This window comes from Colius striatus, chromosome 22 (genome assembly GCF_028858725.1).
Source record: "Colius striatus isolate bColStr4 chromosome 22, bColStr4.1.hap1, whole genome shotgun sequence".
Lineage (NCBI taxonomy): Eukaryota > Metazoa > Chordata > Aves > Coliiformes > Coliidae > Colius > Colius striatus.
Genome location: NC_084780.1, coordinates 9198762 through 9219045, shown reverse-complemented (window position 1 = coordinate 9219045; position 20284 = coordinate 9198762). Strand labels below are relative to the sequence as shown.

The following is a 20284-nucleotide window of genomic DNA, read 5'->3' as shown; positions in this document are numbered from 1 at the left end:
AAGCTCACAGAGGCGAGTGTGACACGTAAAAGTCTTTGTCTCTCCTTGCCATCACTTTTTTTAATTGGTTTTGAACCTGAAAACCTCAACTCTCTCATGAACCAGCCTCTGAAACCAAGGCCATTGTTCTTCACTGCCAGGATGACCCGACCCTTTCTATCTTCCCTTTAACTCACAGGTGGCAATAAGAAGGTCAGATTTGCCGTACCTTTCTGGCCAAAACCTGACTTCTCAGACGAAGCCTGGACTCCGCAAAGGAATTAATCTTAAAACTATCAGACATCACAATCAAATTCTTACATCTCACTAACAAAATAATAAAAACCACCACAGAAGAATAACACCACTGAAGAACAGAAAAATTGCACAAGTCATGTCTATGGGTTATAAAAGCCCTTTTATAAAGCCATTTTTAAACAAAACCAAAAAGTTTACAAAAGAAAATAAAAGATACAGAAGAATGAGTTGCTTAATATTTCCAAAAAGAGAAAAATAAAAGAGGGGACACAATTCCAACATGCTGAACAATAAAGGGTTCTTTTTCCTTGTGGTTTTTTTTTTTTAATACAAAATACAAGCGAAGGATACACATACTTAAAACAGAGCTCAGGAGCAGGTATGCAGTCCTGGGAACCCTTTCAGTAAAAGCAAAGCAGGGTTTTTTTTTTTCTTCTTTCTTTCTTTGCAGGTACATACAGAGACTGGAATATGTAAAAGTAAGTAGCACAAAAGACCATCACACAATTCTACCAATGAATGTTTTGTCTATAAATTCACGAACATGGTCAACAGTCATGTTCACTTCAACCCCTTACCAAAAAAGTGTTTTTATTTTAAATAAAGCATCAATGTTACATTCAGACTTAACTCCTAGTACCGTGCGGCAGATCTCAGTGTTGTCAAGGTATTGCAAGAGTTACCGACTCTATCGTGCCCAGTGGCACCAGTCACACACCAGCAGCACTGGAACACTTTGTAGCTGCCCCTTTCCTGTCTGCTCTTGAGATTAAAAAAATAAGAACAAACCACCAACCAAAAAAACCCAAACATAAGAACCCTACAAGCGATGGGTAGGGGAACCGCAAAGAGCTTGAATTTTAGAAAAGCTCAATGGGGGATTGGCAAATAGTCCAGACAAATATTCATTGCATACCACATAATGACGCCTTGCTTGAGAGCACAAGGTCCTACCTGGAGTCTCCTCATCTACCTTCAAAGTGATTATTCAGGGTTTGCTGTGACATGATGTTCATGGTTAAACAAAATTATGTAGCTCTTATTTACAATTTTTTTTTTTTTTAACAATTGCTTCTGCAGAAAAAAAAGTTAAAACTCACAAGTCTTCAGAACACAAGGGGAATAAGATGTCAGACACTCCCATGCGCGCACTCACACTCGCGCACTCACACACAAAATACTTCAGGGGCTTTTACACACATTATTCTGGCTTAAGCTGATTGAGTAATTCTCCATCCCACCCACTACCCCTCCCAAAATATATATATAAAAAACCCTTGCCCCAATATACAAAGCATATGCACAATGGTGTTTGCAGTCACACAGAGCATGCTCAGGCTGATGGACCCAGACAATTTGCGAGGCTGAAGGGGGCAGGCAGTCTAGACACCTTTCCAATAGTGGTTGATACGCAGTCAGCACGTGGTGAGAACTTGACTAGACTTAGAAACATTTGTGGTTTGTTTTTAATATAAAGAGTTCAACGAAAAGACATTCAAATGCCAGTCATCTACTGAAGCTGGAAGTCTAAAAGGAAGGTACACTTGATTTGGGGAGGTCTCGAAAGGACACTGTCAACATGATACTCCTCATAGCACTTGAAAAAAAAAAAGTCACTTTGGACAGTAAGAACAGAATAGGTAGTTTTCCTTCCTAGTTTCACCAGCAGAACTTGTATTTCAACCTCGCAAAGTTGTAGGAAAATAGTCAGAATTCAGAGAAAAATTTATATTTGATCATACACAATACATAGAGTTTTGACATATAGAGGTGACCCTCTCCCAGCTGACATATCCAGTATGCCACCAACTATTCTGTGACAGTGTCCCTTTGACTATCCATCTGCTCCCATTTTCACATCCTGCCTCCCTCAACATATGAACGTCCACTTCTGCAATATCAGACTCATGGATCAGTTCGTAGCTTTTAAGAACCATGTGTTCAACAATATGATCTGTTATAAAAATAAACACTTCACAAATTACATAAAGCGAAGCACCAGTTTCTACAGCTCAAAAGCTTCCAGCATGTTATAGTTTACCTCCTTCCCTCCTTAACTTGGGTGCTTCAGTGTCTGCTGTACCTTTGTGACCTTCGCCAGCGGAGGGGGAAGGCAGGGGGGAGAGAAGAAAACAAAACATGGAATTCAAGCACATTTTCTGCCACTACCCTGGTAGCCCAGGAGCTGAGCACGCTCTGAAGCGTAACCTTGCCTTGGCGAGGTTCCCTAGCAGAAGCCACCCAAGGTGTGCTGCTTCTCTCTCCATACGCTCCTCTGCTTTCATAAAGTTAAAACCAATAAAATTAAAAGCTTCTTGGCTGCCCCATTTCTAAGTCTTGCTCTCTCCCACAATCCATTCTGAAACCTATTTAGCTTGGCATGTTTGGCATCTTCATGATCAAACAAAACTGAAGCTAATAATCTTTAGTATGAAAGTCTCAACTGAAATTCCAAATTTTTTCCTGATCAAGCCTTGTGGCCAGTTAAAGGCAACACTATTGGAAACTCACTGCAAAATTGGATGTGGTGGCATGGATTCAGAAACTGAATGTACAAAAGGATATATAAAGGAAGTTAGTTATGAACACTATTTTAAAAGTGAGACCAGGCAGGGCATTAGATTTACTAAACTTTGAAATAAATCCATTGACCTCTCTGCAAAGGCTCCAAAACTATAGCTGTGTAAGAGAAGACAATCTTTTCAAAGTCTTCTTGCATGAACGAGACTTTCTGCTCTGTGAAGAACTATTCGTGTTCCTAACTTGCAGCTTTCCTTCAAAAAAATGAGAATGCTTAAGACAAATTAGTTAGAAAGGACAGTTGAAAATGTGAAGTCTGCAGCTACTGAAAAATGTCCACTAAAAAAAAAAAAAGGTTAAAATGTCTGAACCTTCACAATTTTCTTGCATCTGTAAAATGTAAACTGCTGTATTTCTAACACACTAACCTAGAGACCGTTAGGGCTTAGTGTATGCACCAATCAGCAAAACGGTTAGATATAGAAAAAGTTACAAAATCCCAGAAGCAGTACAGGATTTACGTAGTTTGGGCTGTGACAAACTCCAGCATCATGCAGCCTGCAACAGCCATGAGAGATGAACAGATGAGAAAGCAGAACAGTTCTGTAAGATAAAGGGCCAAAACTACTAGGCATAAAATAATCCAGTCCAACACCTGAACTGAGAATAAAAAAAACATTTTTCACAGCCTTAACTTACTTAACCATGTTAGAAAAAAACCCCAAAAATATAATTTAAGTGGAACTTAAAAAATACACTCTTCAGGAAAAAAAAAAACCCAAAACAACAAACCAGGTCTAGCAGGTAAAAGAACAGCTGCTTGACCAGATCAGCTAGAGGTATTCTAGATTTCAGTGATCCTTGTGCATTTTAATACCACAAAAACCCTAAGAAGCCAACAGACACAAATAACTTGAACCATAATCTGGCCTAAAGGAAAACAACTATGTTGACCAGAGACAAAACTGTATGCTACCCTCAAACTTAATTCAAATGTTGTTTAAAACCTGGCCGCTTATTTTCCCCATATTGCCCAAGAAGCACTGGACTAGAACTGAAAAGAATGCAAGAGGCTCTGCTCTCCCAGCAATCTGCAAGTGGGAAGAGGTATGGGAGAGGAGAAGGCATTACATTCACTTCTTTTTCAAAACTGACACTTCACTCCATCCTTAAGCTCTTCTGCAAAATTAAACCCCTTAAAAAACAAAAGATTTACAATGGAAACACCGATCATCTTTATTGTAATGGCAACAATAGTTTCATTATAGTAAAGAATGTTAGAGAACTTAATTTCTTGTAAGCCAAGGTAATTTACCAGCCTCAGTAAAATCCATGGCTATGAATCACACAAGACAATCACTCGGCTGTTGTACTAACATTCCGTTACGTATTTTGGACTCCACACTTTGCTCAGCATCTTCAGGCTCCCTATGCCATCCAGTCAAGTGTCTCTCCTGGTCATATTAGTGTACGACAACTAAAAGTTCTCTAAAATCCAAACAGGATTAAAAATCTGGTAGCATGTGATCCAGAAATACAACTAATTAGCTGCCTTATGTTACCTTCAAAAGGCTGGTTATGAAATGTGTAGATCTATGATGACCAAAAAAAAAAAAGACAACAACAACAAAAAAGCCTGTCAGCTATAAGATAACTGGGAACAACATACAGAAAGCACAAAGAGTTTAATGAAAGAGAAAAAGAATGGCAGGTCTAGTTTTCAATATTTCCACCAACAAACCAGAGGCAGCAACATCTGTATTAGGGTCTGAAAACCAAGGCTTGATTAACATTTTTAAAAAGGATATGGCTGCTTTGATAAAAACACATTAAAATGCCACCACATATATCTCAAGTGTCTTGCATTTAGAGGGACATCCTGTTTTTGTTATAAAACGACAGCCCTGCTACACTGCTTCCAAACTCCACTTCCTCCTGGCTTCTCCTTGAATACTGTTCCCGTTCAACACTTCAGCTTAGGGAGCAGAACAATGACATGTTAGGAGCAGACATGTTGATGTGGGAGCAAAGCCTCCCACTCTGTAGAATGGAAGGATGAAGAAATGAAGGTGTATTGTGGTGATGTTCACTATCGATGGAAGTCTGCTGTCCAACACTGAGCTGGAGAGGCTGAGAGATACGACTACAGAGCCTGAGGACAGATGGAGGGAGAAGATAAACACTTAAGCGTGACTCATGGGATCCGAGACTGACCAGAGCATTACAGGAATCCTTTGCTTCACATTTATAAAAGGATATCCCATGCCCCAAAGGATAAAAAAATTAAGTTTATACTACCCATGATTTTTTTTTTCCTTGGAAAAACTTGAAAGACATTTCCACAATATCAAATGGAAACCAGAGTTTTAAAAATGGTCTTCAATTTCTCTTTGCTATTCTGCTCATCTATAGCCAACCTTGTTAAAAAGAAAAGTTAATGGATGTGAGAAGCTTGTAGGTTGTGTATCTGAATTTGTGTAGAACAAACTGCAATCTGCCTAAAGCAGAATAGTATTCTATCCGGCAAAGACAAAAGATGTCGCATTCTAATTGGAGGGTCTTTTCTAAATAAAAAAAAACAGTGGACCATCTACAAGTGTCTTGATTGCTTTCCATGACAAATGTGCCTAAATCCAAGAAACGTACGTTTCTTCCCTATGTTTCCTCTTCCTCAATTGGAATTTGTACGAACTACATTTTTTCTGAGAGTGAACCTGTATCAACAGAAATCTTTAAAGCACAGGTCCATTTCTTCTACATATTCAAGTAGAAAATAACACTTTTAAAGAACTCTTACCAGCACTGGGCAATCTATTCTACTTAGTGATTTATAAGTATGGTTTCCACATATCAGTCTCAAACCTTATTGCTTCACAACTGCGGTATCACTTGAAAAAAAAAAAAACTTAAATGGTCTTAATTTGTCTCAAATGGCTTTCAGATTTGGAAGGAGAGGGAAAACGGAATGGCCAACAGAAAACATTGACTTCAAAAGATCACCATGTAAGGGTTTCCTCTTATTAAAAAAAGGATACACTGTATTAAACAGCTGAAAGTAAAGACAGCATTCAAAGCCCATGAGTCAAGCCACAGCCAAAACCGTGTTCTACCCCTAAGTATGTTTTCTTTTTTTTTTCCTTTTTTTTTTTTTTTTTTAAACAAAGATTTCCTCAACTGCCATTTAATCTTCACCAGAAGGTGCTTCATCTTCAGATCCTTCATCCCCTGACTTCTCTGGTGGAGGGCTAGCTGATTTTTTCTTTTCTGGAGGACTTTCAGGCTCTTCATCCTCTTCTTTGGGGGACGGGGTCTTTTCTTTTGTTGCCTTGGATGCCGTGGGGCGGCCTGCCTTCCCTTTGCCTTTCACTGGACTGGGGGTCACTGAAAAAAGAAAAAACTTCTAAAGTTACAATCGGCAAAGATAATAAAGAAGTCACACGAGTTTACATAACAAGGATTTACAAGACACTTCAGTAGCAGGTATCATTCTGCTTTGACCATACCACACATGCGGTGTTTTCTGCACTCCGCATTGACGATGCTGAACTGAGATTCCAACTAGCAAGACTTAGAAACTGTTTACTTGTAACTCTAACTCTTGACTAATTACTAGGCATGATGTCATAAACTGACATGGCTAGCCTCTCGGCACACTGGTACCTTTGTCACTATTATAATTTTGGACTTCCTGCAGAAATGCATCAATTTTTTCTTCAGTTCAGATTTTTTACACCTTCACCCTGAAAATATCACAAAGTCCCAAAGAAAGCCACAAATGTAGCTATGCCACATAGAAAGTCAGACTGCATCATCTCAATAGGAGGGGTTTGCAATCTAATCAGTTTTTGCTAATGAGACACAGATACTAACTCAAGCTCTTAAGTTAGAATTAAAGGCACCTTATTACTTCATAGTGGTGCTTTAAATCACAGCATTGTACATGAATTAGCCCCCATGGTATGCGGATGCTTCCTGATCTCAAGATTTCGACCGAGTCTGCGATAGCAGAAAAAAGAAAATACCACCCTCTACAGCCAAATGCATTAACTTCCTTTGCACATACTCACCTGTAGCCTTTAGCCTGGGCTTCGGCATTTTCTTTTCTTTCCTCTCCGGTTTGGATTTCTTGGAAGCCTTTTTGTTTTTCTTTTTTGAACTGCCATAGTCACTATCATCATCATCTTCCATGAGGAAGTCTTCATCGCTTCCTGAATCTGCTGAAAGCACAAAAAAATTTAAGTTTTTTTTGAAAGAAAAAAGAAGGTTAATAAAGGAAAGGGAGCAGAAGATACAGTTGAGAGATCTACCAATTAAACTGCAGAGACCAGAAACAGTTAGAAACTCACAAGACTATAGACCGATCTGCTACAGTGAAGAAATCTGACATAGCAGAAGACTTTACACTGGTAAGGATACAGCACTCGTATGACAAAACAGGTGTGTTTCGAAGTCCTCAAAATATGCTCCATCTCCTTAATAAGTAACTCATCTCAGAACAAGGAGAATCTCTAAGTTAAGCAATCTTTTCAATGGCTACTCTTACTCCATTCTGAAATTATGTTTGCACCCAGTATTTCAGGAACTTACTGCAGTTCATAAGTATCTGAACCCAACTCTTCTTATGAAACAAACTGTGCTATTTTCATCAAGCAGGAATTAGGTACTTTCACATCATCTGAAAGTAGCAGCAATGCCTCAAAACTAATGCACTAAGGAGCAAAAAGTGTCATGAACTTTCCAACAATCCTTCAGGTATGGCTCAAATGCCTACATCCATTTTGTCTGCACATTTCCAACAAAAATTCTAGATGTGAAAAAATAAGCTTGGTCTGTTGGACAAGATACACAGCAACAAACAACTTACTGAAAAGGACAACTTATGTCTTCACTGTAACAACCTAAAAGCAAAGTCGCTAGACTCAAACTCATGCCTGGTGCTAGACCCATGTCACGTTGATTTTAACTTCTTACAATTGCTTTTACTCACTCTCCTGGAACTGTGCCTCATCATCCTCTTGTTCTTCCTCCTCACTACCCACGTCATCCATAAGCATCTCTCTTTGTTTAGAAGCTGCTTTGGATGCTGCCTGTCGTTGCTGACGCACATTTTTGTGGTCTTCTTTTTCGTCCTCGCTGTCCTCTGCAGCAAAAGTCATGAAATTAGGACGAGGATACAGAATACGGACCACCTGTCTTGAGGTAGCACGTGGGCAAGACAAAGGTCAAGTCATTAATGAGAGAGTTAATCAAGACAGTCACCATGTCAGAACTCAGTCACACTGAACCCAAAAAGCACGTTTCTGTAGTGACCCAACAATGATCCTGTGCAATGTCTTCCACCACAAAGACCTGCAACCCTTTCTTTTTTTTTTTCCTACCTGCAGGCCTTTTCCTGGATTTGGAGGCTGCTCTCTTATTCTTTTCTGGTTTAGCCTTTTTTCCTTTTTTGCTTTTTTGAGAGCTCTCATAGTCACTGTCAGCTTTGCCATCATCTGCTCCTAAATCGTCATCCTCACTGCCAAAATCTTCATCTGGAAAGAAAACGTATTTTTTGTATCACACTGATACTGATGGGCAAGAACTACAAGGAAGACATTAATATGTATCTAGCCACCTGTGAAGACAAACTTTATACCAGTATCATTACACACACACACAAAAAGAGTTATCCCAAGCCCAAGCTGGAAGTCACAGTAGTAGAAGTAGCATCCAGCTTAACATTAGTGTTTTAGAAAAGTGCATGCTTCTCTATGTCAAATCCCACTCCTGGAAATCTTACAAACTGGTCTTGATCAATCAATGTATTTAGTTACCTGCTGAGTGTGAATCATCTTTCTTAGTCTTCACATCTTTTTCTTCTGAGTCCTCACTGAAAGAGAAAGACACAGATTGACTGCTGTACAGAAAATAACTTTCAGAGAGCAAACTGATCTCTAGGCTGGGAATATGCACTTTTCCTGGATATCATCACGTTATTATTCGGGATTTCTCATCTCTAAATGTATTTACCATGGCTGGAAAAATAACACTCAAACTCTGAATCACTCGATAAATCAACGTGTCTTCCATTTTATAGTTAGAATTTATAATATATGGCTGAGTCTACACATGGAATAAAATTTTATTCTGAACAGATACATAGTAATCACTTTTCTCTATGCCACTGCTTTCTTCGGACTCCTTCATTCTGTGTACATTGCTGTATTGTGCTTAACTAGCATGTATTTGGTCTACATTTCTCAAATGATCTGATCTTGGATGGAATTTCATAGCTCCCTTCTAGTGTTTTCAATCCTCATCACAACGTATCCCTATCAAGCAGGTACTACTGTTCTGTTCTTATAAAAATACTCATCATTAGTCATTGCCACTGCTCAGAGAGGTCTTTCTCACACCATGTAACAACATTGACTACAATCAGAGAGTAAACAAGTGTTTTAAACAGAAGTAGTGAACACTCTTTTGAGGGCCATCAGTGTACAACATATGCCTCAGGAATGGCTGAGCTGCCGACTCTCCCAAGGTCAAGGAGCACAATTAATCAAACCTTTGCTAGCTTCAAATTTGGCAGTTGGAGCCGATGCACAACACTTCTCAAGAACGCTGACAGTTTAGATAGCTCGTCACACTACAGCATCTCGGGTTCGTGTTTTTAGTCTTATGCAGACAATGGTGGAACTAAATCCACCATTAAATGAAATATATCAGTTCGTTTTACATGCAAGCCCTCTGTAATGCTTGTGATACACACAGACATGTTCGTACATACTTAAAAGTATTCAAAACTAACAGGACATCAAGGTCAACTAGTTGTTTTGAGAGCTGTCTAACCCAATTTCTTTGTATGTCATACCCTTGAAGTCTTTGATTTCAGTACATCTTTGACTTCAAGTGTTACAAGCAATTGCCAGGGTAAAAATAGTCTCTCCCTCTCAGTTCACACTAGCAGGTGGACCACGCGAATATTCCCATGCCTACATTCAGTTTCCAATTTACAGAACAGGAACATGGTGGGGAAGCCTCTTAAACATACCTGCTGGAAGCTACCTATACCCCAGCCGGCAGTGCAACGGAATAAAGAGACGCTTTGGGCTTACAAAGTAAGAACCAACAGGCAGGACCTCCAACCAGAGGCTGATGTCTGCCATGACAGCAGTCAATTTTCTTTAAGTCTCATGGCAATCATTTGCTGCCCATAGTTATTGTAAAGAGGAAAATAACCTTCACTCTACAAGAAAGGCTTTCGCTATTTATTAGAGTACTCCTTCGAGCCAAGTCTCCTTTTTGGAGACACATTTGAAACAGATGAAGTGCTTTTACCTGTCCTCCTGAGAATTCTTCCCAGATCGCCTCTTATTTTTAGCCTCCCGAGGAGATGAACGGATTTTCTTGGATGGGGGACCTGAATCTCTTCCGTAATCTTCATCTGGACGGGACAGTACAAAATGGTTTTGAATCTAACTCCTAGTTCCCAGCAAACTGACTTCCTCAGCTATAACTTAAACTGACCATTTCATGCACATCAAAAAGTCCTTCAAGAAAAAAAAAAATTACAAAGCTTCAAACAAAACCTTATAAAGGTAAAATCCTGTCTTAAACTAGTTTCTTCTGTCTACGGCACAATAAAAATGCCGCATACAATCCAGTCTGATATAGGAGTATCAGGAAACATAGAAAAAGTCTCCCAGGAGGACACAGCATCTCATTTTACAGCTAGTAAGAAATGGAGTTACTATGAAAACCTGTTAAAAGTTAATCCCCAAACCTATGTCTACCTGCTTTTAACAACACTTTATTTACTGTCCCACGATAAGAAAAATCATGTCCTCATATAGTAGTTTACACTGTAACTTTTTACAACTCTTACACAATACCTTATACAATATGAGTAAGAGGATCACAATTAAGAACTACACATATTTCTTTCCATGAATTATCAAAACAAACTTACTTTGCAAACAGTGGCACCATATCTATTTTCTAAGAATACAAAAGAGATTTCACATGGCTTCCAGAAGTATTTTGTTAATTTACACAGAATATAAAGAATTATATATATTTTTCAGATGCAAGTCACAAAAAGGCCGGACGCTACGAGATTAACTAGACTCCACTAAAAAGAATTGGAGACATTTAATGAAGAAAAAAGTGGCACCAGGGAGATTCTGCCACAGAACATAGCATAGAACAAAGAAGACGACAGTTGCTGCCAACAGCCTCAAGGCACTGCAACAATACAAGGATTAAATAATAAGATTTCTATCACCATTGTTTGTTTAATACAAAACATATGGGAATCGTTATATTTTCAAATACTCATGAACAGTTCAGAGACATCGAAGAGCTGAAACTCCTTAGAATTTAACGTAAAGATGTGGCTAGTGGTAAAATTATTAATATGCAAAGCAATAAATACATGAACTGCTCTAGCCCAAGAATGTTAAATTGTTAAGAAGAAAGTAATTTACCAGCATCATCTGATTCCTGAAATTGGGAGTAATCGACCACCTTCCTGTTCCTATTACAAAGCAGGGAAAAAAAAAAAAAATTAGTAATTCACACTCTGAGAGATACAAAAGGGGTCTTCAAGTAATAAGAAAGTGCCATATCCTTGCTTCCAGTGCAGGATTTTACCTCAGAAACATCCAAAGAAAACTCTCATAAATAAGCCACCTACACCTCTGAAGTGAGAAATGAACACACAGTACATTCTAGTATTTTCTTACAGAGCTCTTGTCATAGCCTAGATTATATCCTCAGAATTTAAAAGCGTTTTTTGTTAAGTGGTGCTCTCTTACAGCTCAAGATTGTACAGAGGAAGAGCCACCTTAAAGTACTCTACATGGTTCTTTCATTATTAAAACTACATATCTGTCATTATATATCGTTATTCTAGTGAAAGAAGTATTTTAAAGCAATGCCTGCGCATATAGATTGAAGACACATTTAAAGAATGCATCAGCCCGAACCTAAGCCAGAGCTTCCCTTAACATCCCATCTCAAAGCTGTGATAGTTAAGATATTCCAGGTATAAAACAAGTAGGCAAATATTATAATGCATTAGATAAATGTTTCCTGACTGCTAGGTTTTCAATTTTTGCTTCTCACACCTCAATATAAGCATGCTTGCTATCATACTTTGTGTTCAAGATTTCTGGTTTACCATATAACCCTCGTTTCTACAGCCTTGCAAGTTTTCATAGCATCTTAGAACCGTAGTATGGTTTGCATTTGAGAGACCTTAAAGACCATCTTGTTCCATCCCCCCTGACATGGGCAGGGTCACCTCTCGCCACCCCAGGTTGCTCTAAGCCCTGTCCAACCTGCCCTTCAACACTTGCAAAGATGGGGCAGTCAGAGGCTCCCTGGGCAACCTGTGCCAGGGCCTCACCACTCTCACAGGGAAGAACTTCCCAAGATCTCATCTCAACCTCCCCTCTTTCATTTTGGAGCCATCACCCCTTGTACCATCACCATATGCCCTTGTAAAAAGTCCCTCCCTGTCTTTCTTATCACCCCCTGTAGGTACTGGGAGGCTGCTATAAGGTCTCCCTGGAACCTCTCTTCTCCAGGCCAAACAACTCCAAGTCTCTCAGGCTATTCTCACAAAAGAGGGGCTCCAGCCCTCAGATCATCTTCGCCAGGGGCTTCTAGGACCTTCCTCAATTAGTTAAATATGATGCTCTACGAAGATGCAAGACAGCCATTACAGTGCTCAACTAGGCACAACAATGCAAGAAGATCCATGTTTCACCCAACTTAGGTTTTTGGACAGCAAATGAGCTGGGATCCATTCTTTCTTTACCTCATCGGTACCTTCTCTGTTCTCTCTGTTTAAACTGAAACTTCATTCAAACTTACACTGAAAGTAGCATAGACAATGATGTAGTGCAAATGCAATGGCAAATTCTAGAGAAAAATCAGTTAACTTCACAAGCAGCTACTTCTGGTATCAGTGCCACACTTGCTAACAAAATTGGATCAGCCTCTCTATCCTCAATAAAACCAAAAAAGTTAAATGTAAGTACTCATTGGCTATCTTCTTAGCACCCATCCTGACAACTTTAGTGACAGAACTGCCTTGTAATAATACAAGTACTCAAAGGAACAAAGATAGCTATGTGATTGAATCATATTTCAGTTCTAGCTGATATCGCCTCAAATCAGGTCTCCGATCATCCACTTCTTTTGGCTGACGTGCAATGGGATGAGGAGGCATAGCTGGAAAAGGCACTAAAGATTCAGACACACTTCTTACAATCTCTTTGACCCAAAGCCAATGATAAACTTGCAGCAATGCAGTAATCATCACACAAGCTCAACTCCACAGCTACAAAACTTGGGCAAGTGACCCACCCAGCATCACAGACTCAAAGACAGGCGAAAAGAGAAGCCAACACAGGCTCCATCCAGCGCAAGAACCAGTGCATTTTCCCTCTCCTGTTCTGCAGAGTCACTGATGGAATTCACATTCAGTTCCCATAACTGAACCGCACTTTGTGATTAACATCATATGTTCTTGATGGGACTGTTTAGTTAAAAGATACCCTAACAGTGATGGCTGCATTCTTATCGTTTATCCCATTGAAATCAATTATAAGTCACTTTCTTGTTCAAGTACCTCTATTCATGGCTTATAGCAAGGATGAAGAAGCATCATTATTTTATTTCAACTCCACGCCAAGCCTCTTAAACTACACACCCCTACCTCTCCACAACAGAAAACCAAACAGGCCAGCCAAGGGAAGCCAAGACCAGTTATTAGACTTCTACAGGTTGAATTGCATCCAAGCTTCAGAGTACACGCAAGTGGAACAAAATACAACGGCACTGTGCCATGGAACACTGTTCACTCCTTCACGGTCTGAACACGGTAAAATACCAATTCAGGAATATAAATCCTGGCAAAGTTTGTTAGGGTGCACCATTCAGGGGCTAAAATCCCTGTTGCAACAGGTAGTCTTCCTCAAGATGGCCTTTTGACCCATCTTATGCCCACAAACACTATTGTTCTTCAGATGCTTACCAGAAAAATCAAAGTTACCAAGTAAGATATTTGACTTGGTATAAGTCCAGATATAAAAGGGGTTTTTTTCCCCCTAAAGGTGTGAACAGGGGAGAAAAGTAGAATGTCAATGTACTATCTTCTAGTGGCTTTGTAAAACAATGGTTTCTGACATAGCTAACAAACAAGGTGGTGGAAACTGCAATTTTACAATGTCTTATTGAGTTGTTCATACAGAGCTTAATTTTGCTTATTTCAGTCATAGATCCAGGCTAAATCAACTACAGAAAATGTAACACAGATAAGACAATAATGAAAAACATCTTCCCTAAGGAAAACGCCCCTTCTCTTTCTAAGCGCTCTCATTACCTGGTGAACAGGACTAGTGATATTTGTGACACAAAAAAACCCCTCCACTATGACAGAAGAAAACATGAGAAGGGTCTTTGGCTTCTTGATCTTACTTTACAGGGCAAGGAGAAGGGTTGAGGAAACACGGAGTATCTACACTGATACTACTGAAGACCGAAATTTGCAAGCCTTCCCACTAGATCAGAGAAGCTCACAGGAGCAAAAATGTCAAACAGACTGCTTGTGGACCTACTGTTCTTCTCACTCAATACTCATCATCCACTCCATTTAGATCAACTTATGTTTTTCTTCAGAACTGTCAAAAGCACTGATGTGCGATGCTTAACAACTACAAGTTTGCAAAGACGGATTTAATTGTTTATTACACCGAGGTGATAAAAACACAGCAGATAAGGTCACTGGAGTTAAGAGCCAGAACAAAATGCCAGTATTCCTGGTTTGTCAATGAAGAGCATCTCTCTGACAGTATCAAAAAATAGAAGATGTTAAAGAAAGCAATGAGACATAAAAGTAAACTATTTGTTAAATTCAGTTAGACTCAGCATAAAGAGGCAGTCTTGTAGACATCTGGCATGGATATTTTTCAATCTGGTTTAAAATACACAGTGAAATTTGAAGATAACCAACTTACTGATTCAGTTTAATATTTGAAGTGTGCACATGAGGCAGAACTGAGAGAGGAAAGGTATAGAGGGGTTCTGATAGCACAAGTTTTTAGTAACAGCTGTCAGTTCAATATTTCTGGAGTAAAGGGTAACTCATCTAGGAAGTTATCAACACGTAACATCCAAAAGCACTTAACTTAGCAAAGTAATTCTCAAGTACTCTAGTAAGAGCTCACAAATGCACAGGAAATCTTACAACCCATGGTTGATGCTTCCAAAGGGAATTTTTTAAATTAATATTAATATTTAAAAGGAATACTAAATGCCTATACAACCCAATAGGGACTGTACAGCTAGCAAAGTCCCTAAATCCTCAATCTTTTTAAGTCGACATGTCAGAACATGACATAATAATCCCTTAGAAAGCTTTTGGGTTTTTATAAAAGAACGACTAGATCTCCAGTATCTCCCCATCCACTACTATCCACAGTTAAAGCGCAAGTTCTTTAAAAAAAAAAAAACAAACCAAAAAACACATCTCTCCTGTAAAGCTAGTAACTGACCTGACCATGTACTGAAGAGGGATGTTTAGGTCAAATGGTTATCAGAAGTAACAATTTATCCTCTTATACAACAGGGCAAGTAAAACAAAGGACAGATCAGATGGTTACTGAGATTTTTTTCTACTATGGTATTTTACAAATAGAACCATGAAACTAGGTGCTTGTGAAGAGTTATGGGCCTTTTTTTATACTTCAGGGCTGGGGCAGGGCTGGCACAGCCAGTGGACAGTGTCATTTTCTGTTTCTCACACCTGCTGGGAAAGGTGTCCCACTTTGAGATCAAGACACTATCAATAATTTCTAACATTAAAGGCATCCCTTTGGTGCCTTTTTTATACAAAGATAATAATTAAATAAAAAAGATAAATAGGAAATGTTTCTAACAGGTGTTTTCAAAGTGCAAAACAAATATGCAGTGCTAGATTTAGGGTTTAAATGAACATTCACTTCCAATTATGCATCACTGAAATGATAGTTCAGTGGTAGTTCTGTACCTAAAACATGTCACTACGGTGCTAGTCTATTCAGAAATTGGCACAACTGTACTCAAACAAGACTCACCAACTAGAGGTTCCCAATTACAGAAGTCATTGTTTGGGTGTGGACTTGGTGTAACTCCAAATTTCTGTAAGACTAGGCAGTGCTCATGGCATCTGCAGAATTTTTAGGGATACACATGACTTGAAACTCCACAGAACAATTAAATGACTTATGCAGCAACAGTTTTTGCAGAGTTGTGCTCATCCTTCACTTAAGACTAACTGCAACTGAGAAGATTTTAAAATACAAAATAGAAATACTCTGATGCAGAGCAGGGAGGAGGAAGAAAAACCCCACAACCCCCAAAACACACATATACGAAAACTCAGTTCTGCAACCTGTGTTGTTCTTGGGATTTTGATTTTTATTGTACCTCTACCTTGCCCTCTGTTTCTCTTTAGACTGAGAGTTGTCAGAGCAAGGAACATATCTTTTTACTTATCAGGAAAGTATCTATAGCTTATCTCTGGACACTACCATGCACTAGTACTCCAGTTAAATGTGAATCCCCAAGTAAGTGGTGCTTACCTGCTAATCAACAGAAGTCTTCCAGAACAACAACATTTACACTTTACTTTGTCCAGTTACAACACTGGCGACAACTTATATTTAACAGATTTCTTTTTTCCTTCAAGTAAAATTTCAAAGGATCACCCTTCCACCCTAATGCCAATACAAGGCCGGGAGTCTAGAGTTCTTAATAAAGAAAAATTAAGTATGTAAAGCCTTGAAGCACGGAACTAAATTCGTAACTAAATTAATAACATTTTACTCTCAAAATGAACACAGAAGACTCCTGTGATTTCCACCCCCAGCCCACACTGTTTCATTTTGCAACGCTTGCAGGAGAGGAGTACCAGCAAGTGAATGTGACTACCAGGGACAAGGAGAGGCAACTCAAGTCAAAATTCTTACTTAACACACATTAATTTATGCTGAACATAAAAACAGAGGCTCAGCGTGTTTTATTTCATTTGTATTCAAGAATCAATAGGGATATCATAATGCTCTTTGCAGTACTTGAGAAGGGTCAGCCACAAGATGTTGACATCCAGTAACCACAGGTTCCTTTACTTTTTACCTCATGCCATTTTCTAACAACAACAGTGCAGATACCATCATTACCACCCCAGGAGAAGACCAGTTGTGTAGAAAGTACTTGGCTCTAACTGCCAGGCACCTGAAGCCTGTAAATAGACTTCTTTACTTCTTAATTTTATGAAATTGACTTCAACAACCAGGCTCAATCTTAGGGCAGCCTTCTACCCACAAGTGGAGTGGAAACTGGGGATACACGTTGGATTTATTAAGCTCACTGTTTTAGCTGTGTAGGTGTGTATATATCCACTAGAAACTAACAAACATAATAAATCAATTCAAAGACCACTAAATAGAGGAAAACTTATCCGACAGTAGATCTTATTCCAATGAGGAACCCTTCACCAGACTTCCATACTACCAACAAGCTAAAATACAAAGGGAAAACAAAATAAAATCTAAAAATCCATTCTAAAAGTTCAATAATTAAATCTATGAAGAGAGTTCTTCAGTTTCTACCTAGCAGAGAAACACCACATCCTAGACACTGAATATTTACTTTTTCTCCAGAAAGAGCTATTAAACACAGCTTGATAAGAGATTGCTAGGTCTGCTCCTGACACGTGCCAAAAGGTTTTCTGCCAACAGCCTCCTGGACTTTGGCGTTTAATTTTTTTGTAGGCCAGTGACTGTCAACTGCATGATGCAGTATAAGACAAGTCAGAACCTTCACAGCACTGCAGGATTGTACAGATTTTTCTAAAAATTTTTATTTAGAAATGTTTGCTTACAAAGTTACTCAACATCAGAAACCTTAGAAGCTATACTTTTAAAAAACACAATACTTTCCATACCTGTAGTAAGACTCCAGTGCTGGCAAGTAAATCATCAGCAGAAAACACAGTTAAGCATCACCCTGAGCAGTCAAGTCACATCAGGACTGTACCCCAGAGCACAGGAACTGTCATGCAAGATGAGACCACTAGTCCATCTGGCCCAACAGCCCACTGTGCAAAAGGCCAAAGCCTAATGCTTCAGAGCAGGATATACCCAGTCCTATTAACCCATCTTTTGGACCCTAAGACTGGAACCCTGAGCTTTATTTGCCCTCCTACCCACATCTAGGTACACACCATTGGTCAAAAAAAAAAAAAGTGTCACTAATCACTTTGCCAAACCTCCCTACTTTGCAAAGTAGCCCTAGTTCCCATTTTTAACTTTCATATATTAAGATATATTACTTAAATACAAACATCTATAAATGAGTACATAAGTTTCACAGCGACAATTAATTTCATATTTATTATTCCAAAAGATCCAAAACACCTAGAATGCATACCCTAAATAAGTCTTACTGGGAATAAAAGTGTAACCAGTTACTTACAGTATCTTGAGAATGAAAAAAAATCAGAGAATACCTTATGATACCTCTTACCTTTTCTACAAGGACAAGTAAAATTACAAGTTCACTCTCTGAGGATTTTCCAGAGAAGACTACAAATGAATACACACCTCCTGCTCAGTAAACTTTCATATACATGGCAAGTTCTCTATACTGAAGATTTTTGAAGCTATCGGGATTTGACAAGCTAGTTGAGATTACCCTGCAACTCCACACTCCAGGCCAAACGCTGTTTAACTAGAAGACACTAACACCACGACCTACCTCCTTTACCGCTGCAAATACCGACCATCTAGCTAAACAGCCCACTGCTTCCTCCTCCCCACGACCTAAAATCTGCCCGCTTGGCGGAGTTGGAGGGAAAGACCAGTAGAAAACGGGCCCCGGGGAAAAGCAGTCAGCTACCAGGCGAGAGAAGAAGGGCGTGTGTGCGATGCTGCTCCCATCAGAGGGGGTGGCTCCTCCGAACTCCTCCCCTAAACGTGGTTTAACTCGAATGCACAGCCCCTCTCCTCCAGACCCTCGCTGGTCACGGCGTATTGCATGCGCGACCCCTCCCCCAGCCAACGTGGTCTGCTGCACCCCCCCCCCCCCCCCATTCTAGTAGAGGGTGCGGGGGTCTGCGACAGAGGCGTGCAGCCGACACCGCCTCCTGCCCGCCCGTTCTGCACCAAGGGGGTCACGGCGGATGGCAAAGATTCAATTCTCGCCGTTATGCGGAAGGTTGTGGGCAGCCCCTCCTGAGGCCTCTCCTCCGCGTACCCGTGACGGCGCGGCCAGAGCCGCGGCCGCCCCACTGCCCAGCGCAGGGCGAGGCACGTCATCCTACGGCAGCCCCACAGCGAGGTGCCTGGCAGAGCCAAAATAATAAATACTAAAAGTGGCAAGGAAAATACATTTTATAAACTGGGAGTGGGGTGTAGAATATGGGAACAAGCAGCCTGTGAGGAGCCCGCGCGGCCTCCCGCCCCCTCCGCCACCACAGGGCCACGCAGCCGCCCCCGCCCCGCGGCGCCTCGGCCCGGCCGGGCCGGGCCCGGCCCCGTTCGCCCCGGGCTCCCCCTTCCCCGAGCACGGCCTGCGGCGAGGCCTGCGGCGGAGCGGGCGGGCCGGCCTACAGTGCCGGCGGGGGCCGGGCCCGGGGGGGCGGGCGGGCGGGCGGCAGCGCTGGCGCCGCGGGTGGGAGGAGAGGCGGGAGCGGGGCCTCCGCGTTCTGCCAAGGACTCACCTGACAGGCCTGGACATTTTCCCCGGCGGTGCGGGCCCAGCCCGGGGGACGTCGCGCAGCGCTGAAGGAAAGGAGAAACCAACGGTCGTCTGGTGCGGGCTCGGCGTCGCCCGTCCCCTGCCTGGAGCGAGCGGGATCCCTGGGCCCTGCGCCTCGGCCCGTGCCTCCGGAGCCGCCTCTCCTCGCTCCGACGCGCCGCAGGCCCGCGCCCCGCCGCGGGACACGCGCGCTCCTCTGCGTGGGCCGCACGCCCCCCCCCCCCCGGCCCCGGTCACCGCTCCGCTGCCACCGCGGTCGCTGCCTCTCGCCGATCTCCCCCCGCAAAATGGTCGCGTTCGAACCACCGAGAGGATGCGAGCGGGGGGCGGCACAGCCTATCTCGCTGGCACCACCTCCTCTCCCGCTCATTGGCCGTGGAGGGCGGCTCTCCGGCAACTATTGGCTAGTTCGAACCATCACGGCGAGGCAGACTCTGCCCGCACCTCCCCCTGGGGCGGGGAAGGGGGGGACGAGAACACCTCACACGTTCAAGCTGCTGTGAGCGGCAGAGCGGGGTCGCAGGACTGCCGGCAGATTCGCCGTCGGCTCTGCGCCCCGCCGCGCCCCGGGCCGTCCTGTCCTGCCTCTCCAGGTCTGCGCCACCATCGCTCCCATCCGGCCTGGTTTTTCTCCGTGGCGCCCGGGTGGCGGCGAGGCCGCGGGGCACGAGACGCAGATTCGCCGCTCGGGGCCTGGCGTGGTTTTGGAGGGAAATCGCGGGGAAGCGGCGCGGGC

The 20284-nt window shown here is 41.7% G+C and overlaps 1 protein-coding gene across 2 annotated transcripts; it reads right to left on the bottom strand.

Annotated features, from left to right (window-relative positions):
- Positions 1 to 378: 378 nt before the first annotated feature.
- NUCKS1 (nuclear casein kinase and cyclin dependent kinase substrate 1) lies at positions 379 to 20211 on the bottom strand. 2 transcript variants are annotated; one of them, XM_062013586.1, is made up of 8 exons: positions 19511 to 20211; positions 11226 to 11275; positions 10078 to 10183; positions 8571 to 8626; positions 8136 to 8288; positions 7745 to 7897; positions 6825 to 6974; positions 379 to 6138 (listed from the first exon to the last, which is right to left on the bottom strand). In XM_062013586.1, exons 1-8 carry the CDS (start codon positions 19525 to 19527, stop codon positions 5939 to 5941), a joined length of 885 nt encoding a protein of 294 aa, XP_061869570.1. In that variant the 5' UTR covers positions 19528 to 20211; the 3' UTR covers positions 379 to 5938. The 2 variants fall into 2 exon arrangements, with proteins under 2 accessions (XP_061869570.1, XP_061869571.1); XM_062013587.1 differs by having other exon boundaries at positions 6825 to 6971; positions 19511 to 20206.
- Positions 20212 to 20284: the final 73 nt, after the last annotated feature.